The 25,385-nt window shown below is 39.9% G+C and overlaps 1 protein-coding gene across 1 annotated transcript; it reads left to right on the forward strand.

The window, feature by feature from the left end:
* Positions 1–667: 667 nt before the first annotated feature.
* LOC114050938 (keratin, type I cytoskeletal 24-like) lies at positions 668–14,915 on the forward strand. The gene is made up of 8 exons (XM_027872986.1): positions 668–1,067; positions 1,520–1,602; positions 4,083–4,239; positions 4,408–4,569; positions 4,656–4,781; positions 8,623–8,840; positions 9,247–9,275; positions 14,603–14,915. Exons 1-8 carry the CDS (start codon positions 699–701, stop codon positions 14,701–14,703), a joined length of 1,245 nt encoding a protein of 414 aa, XP_027728787.1. The 5' UTR covers positions 668–698; the 3' UTR covers positions 14,704–14,915.
* Positions 14,916–25,385: the final 10,470 nt, after the last annotated feature.

Genomic DNA, 25,385 nt, shown 5'->3' on the forward strand with positions numbered 1-25,385 from the left:
CTTCCTTACTCCAAGCCCAGCAAATAATCTTTTTTTTTTTAATGTAATGAAGCCTTCTGGGAAAATTTCACAATTCTGATCTTATCTTCTTGCATACATTTAAAGAACTTCAACAGTAATCAGAGATATGCTAAAATCCATAACTTTCATGTTATGTGTTTTTAAATCCTCATACCATCAAAAGACATGGGAGCCCTCAGATGCCACACAGGACGAGGATTTGCCCCATGTTATTACCTCAAAAATCTCTGAACCATCCTGAAAAAAAACTATCACGTCATTCCATCTGGGGCAAAAAATGACCCATCTACCATGTCATTCCAAAGAAAAATAAATGATTATCAGTCAGTCACAAAAATGGAGAAAATGTGTGTGGAGGCCTGAAATACAACAGAAGAAAATAGATGCTTAGCTAGGCTGAAATCACATCAAGATACAAGCGTCATTCCTCTAAGGATGAGATAATCAACACCCAGAGGCATCTTCAGTACCTTAAACAAATATAGAAGAAGGTTTAACAAATAATTAATTAAAATAATTTAGTATTACAGATGTCATTACAAAACAAAAAAGCCTTTGAGTGATCAGTATCAGGCATGAAACACCCACTTTACCCTGTATAAAAAGGCTATTGATTGATATCTCTCTGAACATACTATTGGAGGAACTTACTTCAGGAGGGTTGAAGTGGGAACATCATGTCATACTCTGTCCAAAAGTCAAGTCTTTGGCAGTTCAGCTCTGGCCAGGGGAGAGGGGGTACCACCGGGAAAAAGCATGGTCTGGGGGGTTGCTCAGGTGGAGGCTTCAGCGGTACCTTTGGCGGATACAATTTTGGTGGAGGGGATAACGGGCTTCTCTCTGGCAATGAAAAGGGAACCATGCAAAACCTGAACAACCGCCTGGCAATCTACCTAGACAAGGTCCGAGCTCTAGAGGAGGCAAACACTGAGCTTGAATATAAAATCAAAGAATGGTATAATAAATTTGGGCCTGGCAGTACCAGCCATGGAGAAAATCAGGACTATTCTGAATATTACCAGATAATTGAAGAACTCAAACAAAAGGTAAGAAATGTTATTATTGCTAAGAATTGCAATCGCACCAAAAACTATTGGACTAATTTCTTAGAGCATCTTATAACCATGTCCATCTTGGCCAAGGAAAATGAAATCATTGAATAATAGAATATGTATTGAGAAATAATAGTGAATATTTCTTTTTTAACTTCCTTGTTCTTATATCATTCATGTTAAGAGGAAATAAATAGAATCATTTCCAAGATTCCAAAGTTTGATTCATTAGGAATGAATTGCTAGCATTTGTCACTGTTTCCCAAAATTATATTATCTTATGGAGAAATGTAAGATGATTATTGAATGAATGTTGTTATTTAAGAACTAGATACTTTGCACATCATCTTGAAAAGCATTGAAGTTGGTGGCCTGCCATCTCATCAAGGTTCTATCACAGCGCAAGGAAATTTAGTATACATGACATTATGTTCTTTTATGTCTAGATCTTGGATTCAGCTCTTAGCAATGCCGACATCATGCTCCAGGCTGACAATGTGAAATTAGCTGCTGATGACTTCAGATTAAAGTAAGAGGCAAAAAGTTGGGCGGGAGAGAAAGGAAACCTAATATTAATACAAATCTCACTAATAATAACAGACTATATAGTGCTTTGGGCAGCTGGGTGGTTCAGTGGATAGAGCACTGGGCATAGAGTCAGAATGACCTGAATTCAAATCCTGCCTCAGACACTTACTAACTGTGTGACCCTGGACAGGTCCCTTAACCCTATTTGCCTCGGTTTCCTTGTCTGTCAAATGAGCTGGAGAAGGAAATGGCAAACCACTACAGTATCTTTGCCAAGAAAACCCCAAATGGTACCATGAAGAGTTGGCCACAACTGAAAAAACTGGCCGACAAGGTCATATAGTGCTTTAGTCCACAGAGAACTTTTCTCCCAAAGCATACTCTCAGGTAGACAGCACAAATATTACCTTTTTCATAAAGGACAGAGACAATATACCTGAGTTGATTTAAAGGTAGAGGAGCCAGATTGGAATCCTGGCTCTGCCACTTACTATCTGTGTGACCCTGGGCAAGTCACTTCTCTCTGTACCTCAATTTCCTTATCTATAAAAAGAGGAGGTTGGATGAAATTACTTTTAAGATCCCCTTCCTGCTCTAGCATAGGACAGTAGAAAGAACATCTGGATGCTCTGAAAATGTGAGAGCACCTCGAGTAAGAGTTTGTTGTTGAGTTGTTTCAGTCGTGTCCAACTCTACATGACCCCTTTTGGGGTTTTCTTGGCAGAGATACTGGAGTGGTTTGTCATTTCCTTCTCCAGCTCATTTTACAGATGAGGAAACTGAGATAAATGGGGAAAGTGACTTGTCCAGGGTCACACAGCTAGTAAGTTTCTGAGGTGAAACTTGAACTCAAGTCCTCGTGACTCCAGGGCCAGCACTCTACCATTTGCGTGGTCTTAGGAAAGTCAATTAACTTCCATGGGCCATAGTTTTTTCATCTGTAAAATGAGGGGGTTGAACTAGATACCTTCTAAGATCCTTTCCAGTTCTTGATCTACATGCCTGTAATCTACTTTGCTGAAGGTTGGAGAGATGGTGTAATCTGCCCATCATCGTACAGCTAGGAAACAATTGAACTAGAGCTCCCACCCAAGTCTTCTGATTTCAGATACAATTCTTCAGATTCAATTTCTCCTTTCCACAATTTCCACTACAATACAGATATTTATAACAGAAAAAAAGTGCAGAAATAGTGTCTATTTCTCAGCAGTGCCTTAGACCTACTGGAAATCTTGGGAAATGACCACTATTAAATCTTATTTTACATAAATACACTAGAGAATCTCATTGCTCACAGGAATCCTATAATAGCTAGCACTTATATAACACATTAAGATTTGCAAGATGCAGCCACTGTGCATTCTCAGAGAGGACACCAGCAAAGCATCAATTCTGCCAGGTCCTATTAAAGACTGGTACAGCAATGGACTGTTTATCACTGAAGGAGCAGATACATAATCAGACTGGCTCTAGAATAAAGAGTTTTTTGACCACAGCAACTTTGAAAGCATCTACTAAGTAACAGAAGGGTTGAAATCTACCCCCTCTTCAATCAAATTATAATTTAATCCAATTCAATTTGATAAAAAGTTATTAGGCACCTATTAAGTGCAAGGCACTGCAAAAAAAAATTAAAACAAAAATAATCCCTTGCCCTCTTGTTATTCAGTTATTTCAGTTGTGCCCAACTCTTTGTGATCCCATTTGGGGTTGTCTTGGCAAAGATACTGAAATGGTTTGCCGTTACCATCTCTAGCTCATTTTGCAGATGAGGAAACTGAGGCAAACAGGGTTAAGTGACCTGCCCATGGTCACACAGTTAGTAAGTGTGTAAGGCCAGATTTTAACTCAGGTCTTCCTGACTCCAGACCTGGCACTCTGTTCACTGTGCCACCTACCTGTCCTTGTTCCCCCCACCCCCACCCCTCCTTCAGGGAGCATTTATTCTACTAGATAACTGAAGTACTGAAACATCAAGGCCTTTTTAGTGGGAGGATGACCTGACACCACGGATAGAGCCCTGGACATAGAGTCAGAGGGTCTGACTTCAAAACCCAGATCTACCACTTACTAGTTATGTGACCTTGGGGAAGTCATTTAAACTCTCTGGGCCTCAGTCTTCTTGTTGTAAAATAAGGGGGTTGAAGCATACAGCCTCTAAATCTATGACCTTGAGAGCCCCTTCATAAAGTATTGGAAGGATTAATTTCTAAGAAGAATTATTTCTGCTAATATAGTCTACAACTTTAAAAATATAAGGCATAATTTACATCAAAATTATGCCTTCCTTCGTTATTTCAAATTTATCCTGTATATAGCTTATTTTTGCATAGTTGTTTGCACATTTTCTCCCCTATTAGACTGCAAGTTCCTCACGGGCAGGGACCATCTTTTGCCTTTCTTTGTTTCCCCAGCTCTTAACATAATGTCTTAACATATTGACTGACCAACTCCAAAAAAATCGTCAACATTTTTTTTAAGGTATGAGACTGAACTGGCCCTCCGCCAGAGCGTGGAATCTGACATCAATGGTCTAAGAAGAGTCTTGGATGACCTGACTTTGACCAAGACAGACTTAGAGATGCAGATCGAAACTCTGTCAGAGGAAGTGGCTTATATCAAGAAGAACCATGCAGAGGTACGCATATATCTAGATCACCAAAATAAACATCACCTTTCAAATATTTTGCTTTGTTTATGATAGCAATCTGATAACGTAAAGAAACCGTACTGCAGATGAAGTTAATTCTGTGGCACATTGCTGTTTCACCAGGTTACTACAGCTCACTAATTGTTCTTAATGCAGGAAATGAAAGGTCTGCAAAAGGCTGCAAGTTCAGACGTGAACGTGGAAATGAACGCTGCTCCTGGGACTGATCTGACCAAACTTCTGAATGACATGAGAGCTCAGTACGAAGGCCTGGCAGAACAGAATCGCAAAGATGTTGAAACTTGGTTCAATAACAAGGTAAGTCAAAGGATGCTTGAGGTCATTAAACCAAGTTTTGTCATGTCTAATGGCACTCAATCTGCTTCCTAATGGCATCATTTCAGAGCGAGTTGCTGCAGCAGCAGATCTCCTTTGCCACTGATGAATCCAATTCTGCCAAGACGGAGATATCAGAGCTGAAACGAACTTTACAGACCCTGGAGATTGAGCTGCAGTCTGCCTTGGCCCTGGTAGGTAAAACACGGAAATAAAAAGCAGGTAGGCGATACAGTAGCTAGAGCACTGTATCTGGTATCAGAAAGTCTTGATTTCAAATCCTTCCTCAGATACTTAACTAGTGACCTCTGTTTGCCTCGGGTTCCTCAAATGAAAAATGGGGATCATAATAGCAACCTACCTCCCAGGGTTGGCGTGAGGATCAAATGAGATAATACTTGTAAGGCGCCTGGCATTATTCTCCACCTCAAATTGTGTTCAGCATAGATAATCCAACAGTCAATCAAGAAGCATTTGTGTGCCAGGCACTAAGCTAGAAAGTGAAGCTACCTAGACAAAAATTAAATAGTCCCTGATTTTTCTGGGGAAACTGCATGCACACATTAAAGTATATATAATATATACGCAGAGTAAATACAAGCTAATCTCAGAAAGGAGACATTGGCATGGCTTCATGTCAGAAACAAGAAAGTTACTGAATATTATTATCCGTGGTAAAACTTTCATTCTCAACATTAAGCAATTGCTGGCACAGTGGCTAGAATGCTGGTCCTACAGTCAGAAAGACCTGAGTTCAAATCCATTCCCAGATACTTAATGAGCTCTCTGACTCTGGGCAAGTCAATATCTTAATCTCAGTTCCCTCATCTGTAAAATGGGCATAATAATAACACCTACATCACAAGGTTGTTGTGAGGATCAACTGAGATGATGGGGTTTTTTTAAGGCAATTGGGGTTAAGTGACTTGCCCAGGGTCACATAGCTAGTAAGTACCAAGTGTTCGGTCTGAGGTCAGATTTGAACTCAGGTCCTCCTGACTTCAGAGCCAGTGCTCTATCCACTGCACCACCTAGCTGCCCCTGAGATGATGTTTTTTGTAAAGTGCTTTGTACACCTTCAAGAGCTATATAAATGCTAACTATTATTATTATTAACTAGAGGTTCATGAATTTTTTAAAAACCACACAACTATTTCAATAGAATTTGTTTCCTTTGTAATCCTTTATTTTTATTTTATGCGTGTAAAAACACAATTCTGAGAAAAGATCCTTAGGCTGTCAAAGGGGTCCATTACACAAACCAGGTTAAGAACCCTTCCTTAAAAGGCTAGCTCAGAAATGCAAGTTTTACACTTTGTTACTGCATCCACTAGCTCACAGGAAAATGTTTTCAGTGAACTTGCCAGGATGAAAAACCTGGAAGTGAAATGACTAATGATATCATCAAATCCACTTGACAAACGTGAGAGCCCCTGAAACACCTCTATTTGTCATAAGGCAAATTTTGTCTTAAGGCTAGAATCCTTATTGAGCTTAGTAGGGTTTTTTTTTTTTTTTTGGTCCAAACTTGAGATTTCATCACTTTGAGCGACCCTGATGGAAAAACTGCTTCCACCAATGCAACTCTGGCACAAGTCTGTAATGCCTGTAATGTCTTAGTTGCCTGACACTGAGAGGCCAAGAGGCCACATCAATCACTAAATCAGTCAGTCAGCTAACAAGTGTTTATTCAGTGCCTACTTCATATTCCAGGCCCTGTGCTAAGCCCTGGGGATACAAAGAAAGACAAAAGACAAGTCCCTGCCCTCAAGGAGCTGGCAATCGAATGGGCTAGATAGCATGTAAATAACTAGGTCAGTACAAGATGTGGAGGGTGTCCCAAAAACCTTAGTGGAGTTTTAAGCTCTTAAAGCTAAAAAGGTAACAGACGTTTAAGACTGGCTAAGACTTCGGGGACAGACACTCTATAAAAAGAGTAGATCGAAGGGAATCACAAAGGAGAAAGCACTAGCAGCTGGAGGAACCACAGAAGTCCTCTTGTAAGAGCTGCCCTTTGAACTGAGTCTTGAAGGAAGCCAGGGACATCAACCACTGGCGGTGAGGAGGAAGTGCGTCCCAGCCTAGGGCAAAATGCACAGTCAGTGGATTACAGTGTGGTGTGGGAGGCTGGTGTAGTTGATCAAAGGAAGGGTAGAGGGGGAAAGAGCCTAAGAATACAGCAAAAGCAGGAAAGTGCAGGTTGTAAAGGGCTTTAAATGCTTTGCTAACATTTAGACAGCACTTACATGCCAGGCACTGTGTTAAATGATTTACAGTTACTATCTCATTTGTTCCTCACAACAACCCTGGAAAGTAGGTGGTATTATTACCCCCATTTTACAGAAGAGGAAACTGGAGGCACAGAGAGGTTAAGTGACTTACCCAGGGTCATACAGTGAGTTAGCAACTCAGGTCAGATTTGAACTCGTCTTCCTGACTCCGGGGGGGGGGGGCCCCTCTCTCCACTATGCCATCTAACTGAACCAACTTCCTGAGTTCAAATGTGGCCTCAGACACTTATTAGCTGTGTGACCCTGGGCAAGTCACTTAACCCTGTTTGCCTCAGTTTCCTCATCTATAAAATGAGCTGGAGAAGGAAATGGCAAACCACTCCAATATCTTTGCCTAAAAAATCCCACATGGGGTCACAGAGAGTCGGACGTGACTGAAAATGACTCAGCAACCAAAAGGTCATTACCCTTCATTTAGTAGCTATTCAATAGATAAAGTGTGAATGAATGAATGAAACACCACAAATGTACAAAACGAGATTTACATTAAGGAAACACTGGGCAGTATTCATAATTAATTCCCCAATGTTATCTCTGGGGAGGTGGTAAAGATGCACTCTTACTTGAAGGAGAAATGTTTTTGTGTATTTAGTGAGTATTAAAAATGCATTGTAATTTTAACCTCTCTAACAATTTTTTTATGCAATTAATATCAGAATGGCAATTATAAACATTTGTTAAGCATTCACTCATGTGCCTCAGGTGCCAGGCAGAATCCAGAAGACCAGAATTGCATTCAAATGGTCTTTGTCCTCTCAGGGGCACAATACATGCATCGGGGGAGAAACAAATATCACTGAAGACCTCTTAAGGTTATAAAGAATAAATGGGAAAATACCAAAATGTCCCAGTGAATTAAAATTAGCAGGTGCACATCATGTACAGAAGGGGAAGGAGGGAACAAGAATTTATTAAGCACCTGCTATGTACCTGTGTTAAATTTTTTATAAATATCATCTCCTTGGATGCTCAGTGTAAATATTATGGTTATCTCCATTTTACAGTTGAGCCAAACATTAACCCAGGGTTACCCAGCTAGTGAGATTCTGAGGCTGGATTTGCACTTGGATCTTCCTAACTCCAGGCCCAGCTATCCGTCTACTAGTCCACCTAGCTGGCTCTTGGCAGGAGGCTTCCTAACATTCATTATTCTGTTCATAACATTCTGAAGAGGGAGAGCAGGATTTTTTTCTGTGCTTTTAGGAAGCTGTGTTTTCATGAGAGGTAAATGGAGGCAGAAAAGAAGACACAGCCCCTCAGGGTGCCTTTTGGGGTGACTCGTCCTTCCTCAAGGCACTCAACAAAGATTAAACAAAGTGGGCTTGTTGGGTCATAGGCTTAGAGCTAGAAGAGTCTTTAGAGGCTTCTGGTCCAACTCTGCTATTTTACAGATGAGGAAACTGAGGCCCATAGAGGTTAAGTGACTTGCCCAAGGTCACATGGCTAGTTAGCATCTAAGGCAGGATATGAACCCAGGTCCTCTGTCTCTAAATGTAAGGCTTTTTCCACTGCACCATGCTGCAGCAGAATCTCAAAAGTTACCCAACCTACAAATGTCTTTTCAACCGGAAAGATGATATGGCTCATTATCCTACTTACTGGTGAAAGGTGGTAACAGAACAGAACAGATAAATGATTGTCAAAGTGCCTTCATAATTATTTTAAAAGTGAAAATAAGCACTTTGATGTTTATCTCATAGCACAGTGTTTTCCTTTCATTATATAACTGGTTTCCTTCTATCAGAAAAAATCCCTCGAACACAGCTTGTCAGAGACAGAAGCTAGGTACGGCACCCAGCTTTCGCAAACCCAAAACCAAATCAGTTCACTGGAGGCCCAGCTCATTCAGGTCCGGGATGAAGCTGAGAGCCAGAGCACGGAGTACAAGCAACTCCTGGACATCAAGACTCGCCTGGAGAATGAAATCGAGACCTATCGCCGGCTGCTCGACCAAGAGGGAGGGTAAGCGGCTGCTCTTCCTTCTCTCTGCACTGGGGGGAGCAAACTGCTAGGATGCCAACCCACACCAAAGAATTTCCAAGGGCAACATGGCACCCCTACTCTACCTTCTTCCCTCATACCCCAAACCTTCAGGCAAACAAATGCTGGATTGCCCGTTGGGGCCAAACTAAACCAATTCAAGTCAAGTCAAGTCAAGAAGTATTTATCAAAAGCCTACCTTGTATCACAGACTGTGCTAAGCACTGGAGATACAGAAAAGGGGTGAATAAAAACAGGCAATAAACTAATGCTTCAGTGTCCGACTTGCAGTTTTCAAAAATGACAATGGAAAGGGTTTTAGGATTCTTCAGGAATGAATTCCAACAATTATGAAAAGTTGTTTTATTGTTGTTGTTGTTTTTTCCAGCCCTGGGCTTGAAAACAGAGCTAAGAAAGGTAAGTGACTTCTCTAGGGATTTTCTCCCATGAGAATATTTCTTTCAGTAGAGATTACATACACTAGGGAGAGATGAAGATCTATAATTAGATAATTACTATAATAGTTCATATTTACATAGAAAGTACTTACTGTGGGGCAGCTCAGTGGCACAGTGTATAGAGCTCAGGCCTTGGAGTCAGGAGGACCTGAATTCAAATCCAACCTCAGACACTTGACACTTACTAGCTGTGTGACCCTAGGCGAGTCACTTAACCCTGATTGCCTCACCAAAAAAAAAAGAAAGTACTTGCTTCACAATAGCTCATTTAGGACAGTGCCTGGCACATAGTAAATGCTATATAAATGTTAGTTGTTGTTATTGTTATTATTAGGAAGACCTGAGGTCAAATCCAGTCTCTGACACCTACTAGCTGTGTAACTCTAGACAAGTCACTTAACCTCTGCCTGCCTCAGTTTCCTCAACTGTAAAATGGGGATAATCAAAGCACCTGCATGAGTACCACAAGTAATATCTACCATTTATAGATGAGATAACTGAGACTCAGAAAGGTTAAGTGGCCTAAAAGGAGGCTCCTGGGGGTGTCTTAGGGTCTTTACCCACAGACCCACATCCTAAGTTTCCTATCTCCCCTGTACAGGTCCATCTCTGCCCCCAATAGGCCTTAATCTTAAGATCTCCCCATATCCCAAAAAAGAATTTGTCTTGAAAAATTGATTGGGGAATGTCTTTCTTGCTGTTTTGCCTGGAGTAAGTCTTGTGGTGATTGTCTAGGGCACCAAAACCGCTAGTTATGGCTCCTGTGTTAGGAATGGCTATTTTGTTTTAGAGGTAAAACATATAACCAAAACAATCATTTTTAATGGATGAATTAAACAGTATGTGTATGAACTGAATGAGCTTGATGATGAGAGAGCAAGATTTAGATGACAGGATGGGGCAGGGAATGGCACTTGAAATTTTTGTCCAGAGCAAACATAAAAAGTTTTATTAGCATTTGAAACTTTTGTCCAGAGCAAATATAAAAATTTTTATTAAACTAGAAAGCATGTTGAATAAGGAAGGAAGGAAGGAAGGAAGGAAGGAAGGAAGGATTTACTAAGGGCCTACTATGTACCATGCATGGTGCTGGGCTCTTCACAAATATCTCATTTGATTCTCAAAACAATCCTGATAAGTAGGTGCTATGATTATCCCCATTTTAGAGTTGAGGACACTGAGTCATACAGAGGTTAAGTGATTTGCCCACCAAGCTAGTAGGTGTCTGGGGCCATAACTGAACTCAGATCTTCATCATCACCATAATAGCTAACATTTAGATAGCTCTTACTATGTGCCAGGCACTGTGCTAAGCACTTTACAATTATTTTCTCATTTAATCCTCACAACAACCCTGGGAAGTAGCTGCTATTATTATTATCTCCATTTTACAGAGGAGGAAACTGAGCAAACAGGGGTTAAGTGACTTGCCCAGGGTCACCCAGTTAGTATCTGAGGCTGGATTTGAACTCAGGTATTCCTGACTTCAGGCCTAGGGCTCTGCCCAATATACCACCTGGCTACTAAGGAATCCTTGGCATTTCTTCCTAAGCTGGTCTTACTACCCTGTTTCTTAATCATCATATCTCCGGTACTACATGCTAATTTGTCTTTCATCTAATCTTGTATTCTGTGAACAATCAGAGAAATCTGGGTTTTCTTGCTCTGCTATTTGCCCCTTGGGTTCATTCTGATTTTAATGAGTATGAGAACATTCATCTTCTCAACACTTCTCTCTTCTCAGCCTGAGGAATTTCATGCCCTCCCTCCAAATCATGGGGAGTTTTTAAATGTTTTACATTCTCCGAATTACATCCCCCAATTCTTCTATCCCTTTGTAAGCTGTTCCCATCTATCTTGAATTCAATTAAATGGCTATTTGAGTCCCCTCCCAGCCTGCTGACTCTAGCTCCCCCACTGACACTTGGCCTCTCTACTGTGCCCCTTCCCCTGGGATTGAAGATTCCCTGTCATTCCTATTACTTTCCACCATTTCCTAGGCTAGTTTCTATACAAGTTAACCATATGCTGTTCTCTCAGCCTCTGAAACCCCTCCTCCATTGGAAAATGACTTCTGGCATCGTGTACAGATATGGGGGAGACGGACCATCTACCTTGTGACTTTCTTGAAGATCAGTTTTGCTATTCCTGAATGTTTCTTACATACAAATATCCTGGAAAAGGTTATCATGATGACAAGGCAATGGAAAGAAAGAGGAGAACACAATAAAAATTTCAGGCATTCATAGAATGGTAGAAAGATTATTACACCTGGAATCACAGGAACTAGTTGGAGTATCAACTCTGCCACTTACATCCTGTGTTGCCTTAAGCAAGTCATTTAACATCTCTGTGCCTCAGTTTCCTCATCTGTAAAATAGTTGAACTAGATGAACACCATAGAGCTATGACTCTATGATCCTTGAAGGCTGAAATGACAAGAGATAGGAACTGACTAGAGGTGGAAAAACAAAGGCGAGGAGTCAATGAAAATTCTGATATTTTGTGACTCAGATTTAGGCAATGTCAATGACAACAGCAGTCATATTGTGAAGGAGAGCTGATTTGGAAGTGAAGAGAAGGAAGTCACTTTGGGACATGTTGAATTTAGGTGACACTGGATTCAGAGGCAAAGGTTCTAGGTTCAAATCCCAATTCTAGTACTTACTACCTACATGACCTTGAACAAATCACTTAATTTCTCTGGGATTCAATTGGACCCTCTGAAAAATGAGGAGGTTGGACTAGATAATCTCTAAGATCTCTTGCAGATTTAAATCCTGTGATCAAAATGGAAACACCGAGTAGAAGATGGAAATCCAAACCCACTAACTTTTTTAAGTCATGTCTGACTCTCCATGATCCCATCCAGGGTTTTCTTGGCAAAGATAGATACTGAATCGGGTTGTCATTTCCTTCTCCAGTTCATTTGACAGATGAGGTAACTGAGGCCAATAAGGTGAAGTACTTGCCCTGGGTCACACAGCTAGTAAGTGTTTGAGGCCAGATTTGAACTCAGGAAGATGAGTCTTCCTGACTCCAGGCCCAGCCCTCTATCCACTGCACTGCTTAGCTGCTCAAACATCTTTGTTGCATGCTTTTTGTGTAATTTGGTTTGTTGTTGTTGTTGTTTTAAATCTTGCTTACATAAGATTTAGAGCTAGAAGTGATTTGTCCACGGTCACATATGTAGTAAGTGGCAGAACCCAGGATTTGAACTTTATCTCTAATCCAGGGCATTTTTTGCCATACCTCATCATTTCTCCAGCATGACACACGCATCAATAACAGAATATAAAATTCCTTGTAGCTTTAGTAGTTGTTTTTTTTCTCATTAAATTCAACTTAGATGCTGACAAAATTCTTTCCAACTTGCATAATCTAAAATAATCATAATCTAAAATGATTGTCTGGTTTTAAAATTAGTTCCCATCACAGCTGTTTCTTTTTCTTTAGTTGCTGTTCAGTCTTTTCAGTCGTGTCCAATTCTTTGTGACCCCTTTTGGGGTTTTCTTGGCAAAGATACTGGAGTGGTTTGCCATTTCCTTCTCCAGCTCATTTTACACGTGAGGAAACTAAGGCAAACAGGGTTAAGTGACTTGCCCAGTGTCATACAACTAAGAAGTATCTGAGGCTGGATTTGAACTCAGGTCTCCCCAACTCCAGGCCTGGTGTTCTACCCACTGTACCCCCTATAGCCACCTGGCAACAAAAATCAAGGCTAGAGTTAAGAGAACCTAGGTTCAAATCTTTACTCTTCCACCTGTGCAACCTTAGGAAAATCATTTAACCTCTTTGGGCCTCGGTTTCTTTGTCTGTAAAATGAGGAGGTTCAACTGGATGATTACTAAAGTCCCTCCCAAACTCTAAATTAGAAATTCACAGACTCTTCCTCCCTTTTATCACTTTCCTTACTCCTGGACTCTAGGCTATCAATAACAGACTTAAAACTCTGTTGACTTCCAGAGGACAACTCTCTCCTCCATTCTCTCCGCTTTTCATCACCATATTAAGGGATGGACATGGATGACAAGAGTCAGCACCTGCCAATACTCCACATGTTAATTATAAATCATCCTTATTTAGTAATTAAAACAGGGATCTCTACTTGGAAACACTTTGCTGTCCTGATTCTAATCATTTATGCATTTGAGATCAATAAAATGGTATTTACTTTAAAATCAGCCTAGGGTTTTGGATTTTCTCCAACATAGACTAGATTTCACCATTATTATCTAAGCTTGCTCTTCCTTACCCAGGACATTCTATCTTTCCCTTCCATACTTTTGCACAGGTTGGCCCCAGGTTTTCCTTCTTCATCTCCACCTCTTACAATCCCTAGCTTCCTTCAAAGCCCTGTTGACATGCCAGCTCCAACATGAGGTCTTTCCTGGTCCTTCCAGATATTACTGCCCCTTGTCAAAATTACCTTTTTTGTCTATACTTCTATAAATAGAATCATTGGATCATAGATTTAAAAGTAAAAGTGGCCTTTGAAACCATCTAATCCAAAATATGACTTTACAAATAAGGAAACTGAGTCCCAGGAAAGTGAAGAGATTTGCCCAAAGTCACACAGTAGCAGAAACAGCATTTGATTTCATATCCTTTGACTCCAAATTCATTGATCTCACCACTATTCATGTTGCCTCCAGGCACAGAATGTAATTCCTTGATGGTAAAAACTATTTCGTTTTTGCCAGCATCCAGTACATAACAAGCAGACACTTAATGAATGTTTTTTGAAGGATTAATTGATCTGTTACTCAATCAAAACTAGTAATTTTCATGCCAGGGCAAATAGCACAAGAAATACCCAGGGGAAGTAGCATGAAATATAACCTAAAAAAAGCATGTTGGGGAACTCATCACACAGGCTGGGAAATAGCCAGGGAACAACCTACGGAGGGGAGTAGGAGCTTCTGGGGGAAGGAAACAGGCAATTTGACAGATTATCATTTTTCTTAATTTTTTTTCTTACTAACTAGGCACTAAGCTCAGTTATTTCTATACTTTTAAAGAGCTCCAAGTATTATAATTATCCTCTAAATCTATATGTCCTGGAATGAAGCTCTAATCTGCCCTAGTTATATCTCTGGTATCTTTCTACAAAATCAGCAAAAATTAAAATTAATTGGATTTTTCTGCCTAAAAATTTAGTAAGTATAAAATATATGAACTTTCCACCTAGCCCTGGACAGAGGGCTAGTCTTTGATACTTGGAATGCATCAGTGTGTTTGTATCACATAAATTCTAACTTTCATTTCATTTCCTTTCATTTATAGAACTGACAAAAACTTTTCTCTATAAAACCATTGTTGAAGAGCTGGTTGATGGAATTGTCGTCTCATCAAAAATAAAAGATGTTCATCAGAGATCAGCCTAACAAGTCATCAAAGAGGCTCTAATAATGTTAAGAGAAATGGATCACGAGAGGCCTCATGCATAGAGATAGAATTCCAGGTCTTGACAATCCTTGACAAGCCTTGAAAGGCTTGGGGGAAAAGGGGAGCTTTTCAAATAACTACTTTTGGTCACAAAAGTAAAGCCATAAATATAGTTGGGGTTTCCTTTATTCTTTTTTCAATAAAATTTTTCTTGAACATAACACCATTTGAACATAGGAGTTTTTAAAACCTTTTATGGGCTTTCAATCTAACTCACCAGGCATTTTTTAGGTTCCTACTATGTACCAAGAACTGTGGAAGGTTCTGGGAATACAAATAACAAAAATGTGACTCAGTCCTTAAGGAGATTACATTCTATTGTAGGGAGGCAGAAGCTATAATTCCTGCTACCAGGTAGGATTTCTTGAGCTCCAGAGTTTTGAGCTGAGGTGATCTAAAGCTGGTCAGGTGTCCTGTGTAAGTCTGGCACCAAAATGGTGAGCCCCACGGACTAGGGGGCCACCAGGCAAACCACCATAGGTCAAAAACAGAACAGGTTAAAAATTTCCATGCCAATCAAGAGTAAAATTAAGCCCATGAGTGCTGCACTTCCAAGCCTAGGTGAGATCAGAACAACCAGTCTCAAAAACAAAACAAAAATATTCTATTGTGGGGGAATAATACATATATAGAAAACTAAGACAAAATATATAAAAAATAACTTCTAGGGTAAGGACACAGGTCTAATTATTAAACTTAACACGTCTAAAACTGAACTTGTTATCTTTTCTCCCAAAGCCTCCCTGCTTCCAAATTTCCCTCTTACTGTCAAGGGCACCATGATCTTCCCAATGCCCCAGGCTCCCAACCTGGGTTTCACCCTCAATCCCTCACTCTTTCTAAACCCCCATATCCAATCTGTTGACAAGGCCTGTGATTTTGCCTTCATAACATCCCTCAAATACACCTGCTATTCTCCTCTGACATTGCCAACACCCTGATGTAGGTCCTCATCATCTCATGCCAGGACTAGCTCAAGAGCCTGCTGGTGGGTCTCCCTACTGCTTGTCTCTCCCCATTCCAATCCATCCCCTGCTCAGCTATCAAATTGAACTTCCTTAAAATGCAAGCTTGACCATGTCACCACTCTACTCAACAAACTCCAGGGGTTCTTCCTCACCTCCAGTATCAAATATAAAATCCTCTGTTTGGTATTCAAAGCCCTTCATGACCTACCTCCCCCCTACTATCTTTCCTTTCTTCTTACGTTATCGCACACAGGAACCTCTCACCTCCTCTGTCATTCAGTCTTCCTTGAGGGTCCTAGAACAAAACTCCTGACTTTGGCCATTTTCACCGACTGGCCCCCATAAATGAGAACATTCTCCCTCCTGATCTCCACCTCCTGGATTCTCGAGATTCCTATATGTCTCAACTAAAATTCCATCTTCTACAGGAAGCCTTTCCCAATCCCTCCTAATTTTAATATCTTCCCTCTGTTGATTATTTCCAATACAGCTTGTCGTATACAGTTGTTTGCATATTGTCTCCCCTATTAAACTGAGTTCCTGAAGAGTGGAAGCTATATTTTATCTTTCTTTGCATCCCCAGAAATATAGTTCCTAGCACAAAGTAAATATTTAATAAATGCTTATTGGCTGACTAATATGAAGTGTTTTTAAATAAATTTCATTATCTTTCATTTTTACATTTTCTAAATTTCCCTCTATATCCTTCTTAAAAATCCATCCTTTAGGGGCAGCTAGGTGGCGTAGTGGATAGAACACTGGCCCTGAAATCAGGAGGACCTGAATTCAAATCTGGCCTTGAACCAAACACTTGACACTTACTAGCTGTGTGACCCTGGGCAAGTCACTTAACTCCAATTGCCTTAAAAAAAAAAAAGAAAGAAATCCATCCTTTATAACGAGGAAATTTTTAAAAGAGAACATTGGAAGAAGAGAAAAAACAGTCAGCACAAATGATCAATACATCCAAAAATCTGAAAATACATGCAGTGTTCCATACCTATGGAAGGGGCAGCTAGATGGTGCAGTGGATAGAGCTCCAGGCCTAGAATCAGGAAGACCTAAGTTCAAATCCAGCCTCAGACACTTACTAGCTATGTGACCCTGGGCAAGTCACTTAACCCTGTTTGCATCAGTTTCCTTATGTATAAAATGAGCTGAAGAAGGAAATGGCAAACCACTCCAGTATCTTTGCCAAGAAAACCCCAAATGGGGTCACGAAGAGTCAGATGTGATTGAAATGACTGAACAACAACATCAACAAATACCTATAGACCTCCTATGTCTGCAAAGGAGTAGGGGGTGGTGTGGAAGGGAAGATTTTAACCCTGAGAACAAGGAATTTCAGAGGGTACAAAAGATAGTCAGGCAGTCAACCCACAGTTATGAAGGGCCTCCTATTTGCCAGACACTGTGTTACAGCCCTTTTTCTCAAAGAGCTCACAGTCCAATGGGGAAGGTAGGGTGGAGTGAGAAGACACAGCAGAGGTGACCAGCAGGGCAGGAGCAGCAGCTAGCAAAGGAAACACTTTTTATTTCGTGGAGTCTATGCTAGAAGCTTTTATTTCTGTTCATATTAATAGCCGATGATTACAATGTACTTTAAAATTGACAAAGGGTTTTCTACACATTATCTTATCTAAGTCCCACAGACCTGTGAGTTATGTGCTACCTACACTCAGGGAGTAGATGGGCTTCTTGGCATAGTATGTATAGATGATATGGTATGGTATGTTATGGCATGGTATAGCATGGTATGGCATGGTAGGGATGGGATGGGATAGAATGAGATGAGATGAGATAAGATGGGATGGAGTGGGGTAGGTTGATTTGGATTGGGGTAGAGTGAGGTGGGGTGGAGTAGGTTGACAGAGTATAGTATAGCATTTTATATAATTAATAATATAATTAATTTTATAATATATAATAAAACAATGAATTATATTTACTATCCTAAATATAATCTATAAATGGGATAATAATAGCATATATAATATAATATATTATGATAATATATTGTTATAGTAATATTATTATGTTAATATTGTGTGTTATGGTTATATTTATATATTTGCATTTAATAACATTCATATGATATTAATAATGCTATATTGCAGTAGTTGTATATTATAGTATAGTATAGTATAGTAGTTGTTATTACTATAATGATAGGTAATATTAACATTTTGTAATAACACATTATAATAGAATTAAATATATAATAGGTGTTATTATTATCTCTTTTTTACATATGAGGAAACTGGGGCTGAGAAAGTCCACGGTTAGTAAATATCTGAAGTCACATTTGAACTCAAATCTTCCTGACTCCTAGTCTCATGCTCTTATCCACTACACCACCTAGCTGCCTCTAGTTTATACCATACATCATGTTATTAATTTGATTTAAATTTCAAGGCCCCACAAGGAAGCAGGAGGGTTGGACATGCAGCAGGTCCTTAAGACCCTTAGGAACTCTCATCTTTGCTGAGATTTTGCCTTTCTAGCCCAATACTGGCCATTCCCTACTGTGATGGCTCAGCAGAAAAGATTTAAACCCTTTCCCTAGCAAAATTCTCAAACTAATTTTGAAATACTAAATGTTAAGAAACAGCCAGTCATTTTATAATACAGATGGTGGTTCACCACTTTCTGACACCAACCCATAGGGTTCTTGACCTTGGCTTAGCACATATAACCCAGCTCTCCCATTTCCATGACTTATTTGACAACTTGATTCCCAATACCTATATTCCTAACCTCATTTCCCACTTGCTCCATGGGCTTCCCCCAGATCTTGACCTCAATATTTTAAAGATTTTAGAGCTAAAAGGAATCTTAACACTGAGTCTTTGTTCCTCATTTTACAGATGAGGAAAGGGAGGCCAAAAGAGATTGTGGTTTGCCCAAGATCATACAGGTAGAAGATGTCTGAAGCAGGGTAAGAACTCAAGTCTTCCTAACTCCAAGCTGACTTTATTCACTAGGCTACCTAGATGCCTCAGACCACCCACTTCTATCCATTCCCCCAACCTCTGTCCACACACACACCCACTCTCACACACACACACACACACACACACCCCTTTTTCTAAACACCAAGCATTCCCTTTACTTGATAATACAGCTTAGTATTCTTGACTCAGGACTATGCTCTGATGTGATAAACTATACCATAAGACAGATCCATGGCAGGGAAACCACAGCTATATCTAAACACATTACCTGAGCAGCTATTCTTAAGTGGTTTAGAAGCAGCAAATGGCAGGCAAGAAGCGGTCACAATACACAAATCACAAAATTTGATGAGATGGAGCCTCATCTGATGAGCCTATGGTTGGATTTGAGAAATCTTTACTGAGCACTGTGAGATCAGCATATTTTGAGGCATTCTGCCACATATTTAAATAATGCAAAGTCCTGCCTTCAAGGAAATCTATGTGGGGGATAGGATAGTTAGGAGATAGTCAATTACATACCAATTAAGCAAGTTGAGCTTTTTTGTTACATTTTAAATTTTGAACTCTCTCTTTCCCTTTCTCCCTCTCTCCCTAATACACATGGAGAAGGCATATATATGTGTGTGTGTGCATATATATATATATACACACACATATACATATATATGTACACAAACACACATATATGTGTAGGTATATATGTATATACATATATACTTATACATATACATGTACACATATACACATATGTGTATGTATGTATATATCCATACTATGCTTACTTCTATTATCAGTTCTTTCTCTGGAGGTGAATGTCATCTTCCACCATAGGTCCTTTGTAGTTAATCTGAATATTTATAATACTCAGAATAATTTAATTATTCACAGTTCTTCTTCAAACAAGATTGCTGTTACTATATTCAATGTTCTCTTAGTTCTGCTCATTTCACTCTTCATTATTTCATGCAGGTCTTTCCATGTTTTTCTAAAATCAACCAGCTCATCATCATTTGTTACAGCACAATAGTTTCCCATTACATTCATAGACCACAACTTGTTTAGCCATTCCCCGATTGATCGACATTCCCTCAATTTCCAGTTCTTTGCTACCACAAAGAGAGCTGCTATAAATATTTTAGAGTATATTTTTAAAGGGCAAATAATGTATGATATGTTTGATAGTGATATAGGAAATCACAGAATTAGTTTGATTAATTTGATTTAATAGAGCAAGCGGCACTAGATGAGCAAGATTTGATTTAGGGTGAGTACAACATGAGCAAAGGCATGAAGGTGGTAACATTCATTGTATAATGACAAAATAATGAAGGTCCAATTAACTGAGAGGAGTTTACTTGGGAGATATAGAAGCCACCCTCACCTCAGGACTCCTGCGCAGCCACGAACCTAAGCCCTGTCCTCCCACACTGTAATCAGCTTGTTGGATGGCTCTAAGAGACAGCATTGAGAAGAAGCTCCTATGTGACAACATTCAGTTTGGATTTGGGAGTTAATATAACCCCCAAACTTCTTCCTCCTTAGTACTTCCCATTTCTCTAGGACCAGCAAATAACTATCTTATGCTCTTCCAGTGACTGTGATTCAGAACTACCATTTGCCTAGGTGAAAACCTACTTTCATCTCTTTTTATTCAGTAGATACGGTGTATGGAGTGTTAAGAGAGGACTAGTATTTCTGACCAATGAGGGCTTGCTGAGCCTTTTCAGGGCTCCTCATCCATTTTTGGTACCCCACCAGCCGCTGAACTCTCTCCTGTGGCCCCAAGAAGCTGTAGCATGTGCAGCAGCCACAACTGTCTTGGCAGATGGGCTAAACTAGGTTGGAGGTAACCAATAGGCCTCAAAAGTGTCAGTGAGTTAGAGAGATGTCTACCCCAAGCATGTAGGGTAAATGAGAACAATTTGTTCCAATGACCATGAAGACTGTTGAAGCAGGTGCTGTGGAGCTCTTACAGCTTGGTCAGACACTGAACACACCAAGCTCATCCCCTACATCCCGGGCTATCACCAGATGTCCTGACTTCTGTCTTGCCACTGGACTTTAATGACTCAAGATGAGGTAGTGAGGCTGCCTCACTTAAGTCCAATTCATGGGCAAGTCAAGACATCACCCCATGATGTCATTGGTCCTCTTCAAACACAAAGGACAAAGTAGTCTGCCAGCAGGAAGCTAGGACCTGGTCCTATTCAACTCAGGATTGGACCATGGAAAGTCCCAAGATCATAGTGGTCACAGCCCCCCACCCCGCTGAGGGATGTGCTCCCTCTGATTGTCAGAGTGGATGACTCTATCCTATAGCTCTGCCTCTCTCTCTGAGTGTTCATATGTACTTCCCAATGTAGGGACTATAGCTTAATGTAGATTTATTCACTCCTAATCTTCTCTCAACCCTCCACATCTGGCAAAGATTACCTTGAACTTGTTATATTTCATTGAGCCATATCCACATGACCTTGGCATAATAGGGTCATACTCCCCTGAGAAACAGACACTACACACTCAGTTCTGAGTGGATATTTTACTCATAGTATAAAATCCATAAAAGCAATAAAAATGCATAATAAAACATATACTGCTTGGCTACATGCCTACAGCCTCTCCTAGACTCAAGTAGTTACTAGACAATGGAAAAGGCTGCTCTCAGACCAGAATTCTAGACACCACTCAGCATAGTTTATATTAGTCTACACAGCTATGATTTCCCCTATTGAGAGGGCAAAGGAATATAGACAACGCAACATGGCTTACAACTGATACACGTCTCACATAGCCAGTAGACCCAGCCACTAAGGAGCTCAATCATTTAATCAACCAACAAGCATTTATTAGGCACTTACAATGTTCGAGGCATGAAGAAAAACAGGATCTAAACCTCTTGGCTTCTCCTGATCAACACAGGAGCTTGGTGAATTTAGAAAAAGACAGAAGTTCCCATAGCTAATGCTTTTCTCAATTTTGGCTGTCTTGGTGGTGGTACAACAACTAGCTCGGGCAAAGGAACCCTGACCCTATTCCACCCTGGCATCGCTCTCCGACTTTAGGACCTCTAGTTCAAAGGTCTGGTCACTGAGACATGGTCATACCCTCTCAGCCTTTCAGCTGAGCACACACACATTTCAACATGTTTCATTCAGTCTGTACATGCCCTGGGAGGGAGGCAACCCCATGGGGATGAAAACAACCTTTCCGGAATTATGATGACATGGAATGGAGGAACATGGCCATTCTCTTCCTAGCATGTGGCAAATCTTCTGTGACTTGTTTTGTGCCCACTTTTACTGCTTACTTACAGAAAGCCTTTTAGTAATCCCTTCCACATCACAGAGACGCAGCACCCCATGATCTAAAAAATCTGCATAAAATTCTTTGGCCTTCCTGTCATACTAAGAAGTCTGAATTACTATGGTATTAAAAGATAAAATATGTTGATACTATATAATACCACATATACATTTTATGCATTTCTGAGTTTCTAAACTTTTCCTGTGTCATCTGCAGGTTTTCACGTGTCATCTGTGGCTTCCTCAAAACTCCCCAAAAAATTCCCGTTTAATTTCTTATGCTAACATCGAAACCACAGTGGGGAAAGTCCGGATGTGGAAGAGATAACTATAATTGATTACTGAGCTTGAACCGATTGTGCATACGAAAGCCATCAATAGACAAAATCTCTCTTTCTTTCCTGCTATGAGGAGCAAACACAGTTCCCTGAGCCCAAGGGGGACCTAATGGGCTGCTCTTCCCATTCACACCCTGCTAGGCCAGCCTACAGGCTCATGGCCTCCTAGTGAGGCCTGTGTCTGGGATGGGGACACCAACCGTTTGCTTCTTGTTTCCTTTGGTGCATGATCTTGTGACATTTTGAAAGAAAAAGCCACCTGAGGTGCAGGGACAGGAGTCCACCCATGGCAGAGAAGAAGGAAGGAATGGAAAGAAATAAGCATTTATTAAGTACCTACTATGTGCCTTGCAGACACTGTGCTAAGTCTAGCAGTGGCTCTACCCAGCAGTGGGGTTACCATGAGCTGAAAGCAGAGAAGTGACTTCATCCATCAGTTACGCCACATTTAGAAGTAAATTTGGTGGGGTGGATGCTTTGTAGCAACTGCTTTAAAAGTTTTGGTGGATAAATAATAATAACCGAGGAAACAATCTGAGCTATATGATTCATTAGCAAAACACGCATAATAAAGAGGTCAGTGGACTCCCCAGTCAGTCCAAAGACCCTGAATACAGCGAGACAGATTTTTATGTATTAAAACCAATTAATCAAATAAGACCAATTAACTGAAAGAAAACAAAAACAGGATACAAGCCAGGATACAAAATTCGGTAATCTGCTTTCTAACTGGAGGAAACATTAGGGGCTTTCCAAATTGAAAGGTGGGAAGAGTGAGTTTCAATGAGGCTAGGAGGGGGATGAGTAGGTTTCAGGGTCTTTCTTTTCCCAGAATTGAGAGATGCTGATTAATTGCATTTATGAAACAATAGATGGCTTATACCATCTAGTTTTCCATGGATGATTTGCAGAAAAACAAGATAGAAAAAAATACATGTGGCAACACGAGTTGGAATCAGGGATCATGAGATAAAATCTAATTGATTCTCTTGATTCTCACACCAAACCAACTCCATCTTGTAACTGGTTTTCATTTTATTTCGTCCACATGAACACATTCTCCCAAGGCACCAAGATGTAAAAGCTAATTAGGGCTAATTTTTTATTGAGGATATCTATGAGCTACCAACTTGTTCATTTGATAGTGTAGCATAAATTACTGGAACAATCAATGATGTAAGGGAGATATTAACTGTAACTGGCAATTGACATGGGGGAAAGGAGAGACATACTGGAATAGGGGCTTAAACTGATAGCATTAGAAAGATATCGCAATTGTTCAGCGCACCCCTAGAATCCTGAGGGGAAGAGGTAGCCATCCTCTGGGACCCAATTTGACAATATAAGTGGAAGTTAGGATAAAGACCCCACCCCCAGAGTTCATAAAGACTACACATAGATACATAAATATGAAAAAAGAAAAAAGCATCCAAAAATGGAGAGAGGAGGAGGCTTTAGATAACGTTCTCACAAGCAGGACAATCCTGAAAGTCTTTATTGTTTCTTTATCATGCATTTCATTAAATTTATATACCATAATTTATTTAGTCATGTTAAGGAAAATCTCTAAGACTGTAAGTTACAGAAAGGAACTAATCTCCCATAGTTGGAGGTTGTTTCTATGCTAGGAGTGCTCCATACTGAGGAAATCACAATCCTGGACCAATAATAAAAATGTAGCATTACAGTAACAGAGTGTATAGAGAACTGAGTACTAGCTGCGACATCAGAAAGATCTACACGTATTTAAATGTTTTGAATTTGAACTCAGGTCTTCCCAAATCCAAGTCCAGCTCCCTACCATCTGGCCATCATGCCATCTTGCTACCTCATTTTACCTTTACTTCACCCTTTTTAAGTACATATTTTTGTATGTTTTATGATGCTGATAATGTTAGTATAGTACCTACATAATTTATGAATGAATAAATGGACATATTTATTGGAGTGCTTCCTCAAAAAAGTGCTTCTTTTACTCTTGCTGTTCTTCAGTCATTTCAGTCACATCTAACCCTTCATGACCCCAGTTGGGGTTTTCTTGGCAAAGATACTGAAATGGTTTGCCATTTCCTTCTCCAGCTCATTTGACAGATGAGGAAACTGAGGCAAACAGAATTAAGTGACTTGTCTAAGGTCACACAGTTAGTAAGTGTCTGAGGTCAGATTTGAACTCAGGAAGATGATTCTTCTTGACTCCAGACCTGGCACTCTGTGCACTATGGAGCCACCTAACTGCCCTTCTTTTACTCTTAGGAGTACACAATCAAAAGAGTTTGGAGATCAATACCCTATAATAGTGGTTCTCCAAGTGTGATCAGAGGAGCCTCAGGAGCCCTGAGATCCTTTCAGGGGGTCTACAAGATCAAAACTATTTTTATAATTGTAGTAATACTAAGACATTTCCCTTGATAATACTCCTCCCTTTTCCAACTACATATATGTGAGACTCAATTTTCTTCATATTCTTCAACCAAAATAGCATATTGCAATAGACTGAATGTAGAAGCAGATAGGAGAATCCAGCTATCTTTTATTAAGCCAAACATCAAATTTGCAAAAATATATAAAACAATGTTGCTCCTCACAAATATTTTTCCTTTAGGAAATATAGTTATTTTAATAAAAAATATTTTATTTGTGTTAACATGTAATAGGTTTATTATTGTTATTTTAAATGAATTAATAAATATTTTAAATGTTTCCGTTTTAATTTCAGATATGGCAAATATCAATAGATATAACCCATATAAACAAAAGATCACTGTAGAGTCCTCAGTAATGTTTAAGAGAATAAAAGGGTCCTAAGACTAAAAAGTTTAAGTCTACTACCGTATACAAATGAAATCACAGGTCCAATCCAAAGTCAAAGCTGCTGGCAATATTCAAGTTGAAGACAGGAAAGGCTAGAAACAGAAAAGTCAATAATTCAGCCTGGAGGTGAAGGAAGGAAAGGAAGGATGGAAGGAAGGAAGGAAGGAAGGAAGGAAGGAAGGAAGGAAGGAAGGAAGAAAAGAAAGAAACAAAGAAAGAAACAAAGAAAGAAACAAAGAAAGAAA

Source organism: Vombatus ursinus, unplaced genomic scaffold (assembly GCF_900497805.2).
Source record: "Vombatus ursinus unplaced genomic scaffold, bare-nosed wombat genome assembly UNPS02014801.1, whole genome shotgun sequence".
Lineage (NCBI taxonomy): Eukaryota > Metazoa > Chordata > Mammalia > Diprotodontia > Vombatidae > Vombatus > Vombatus ursinus.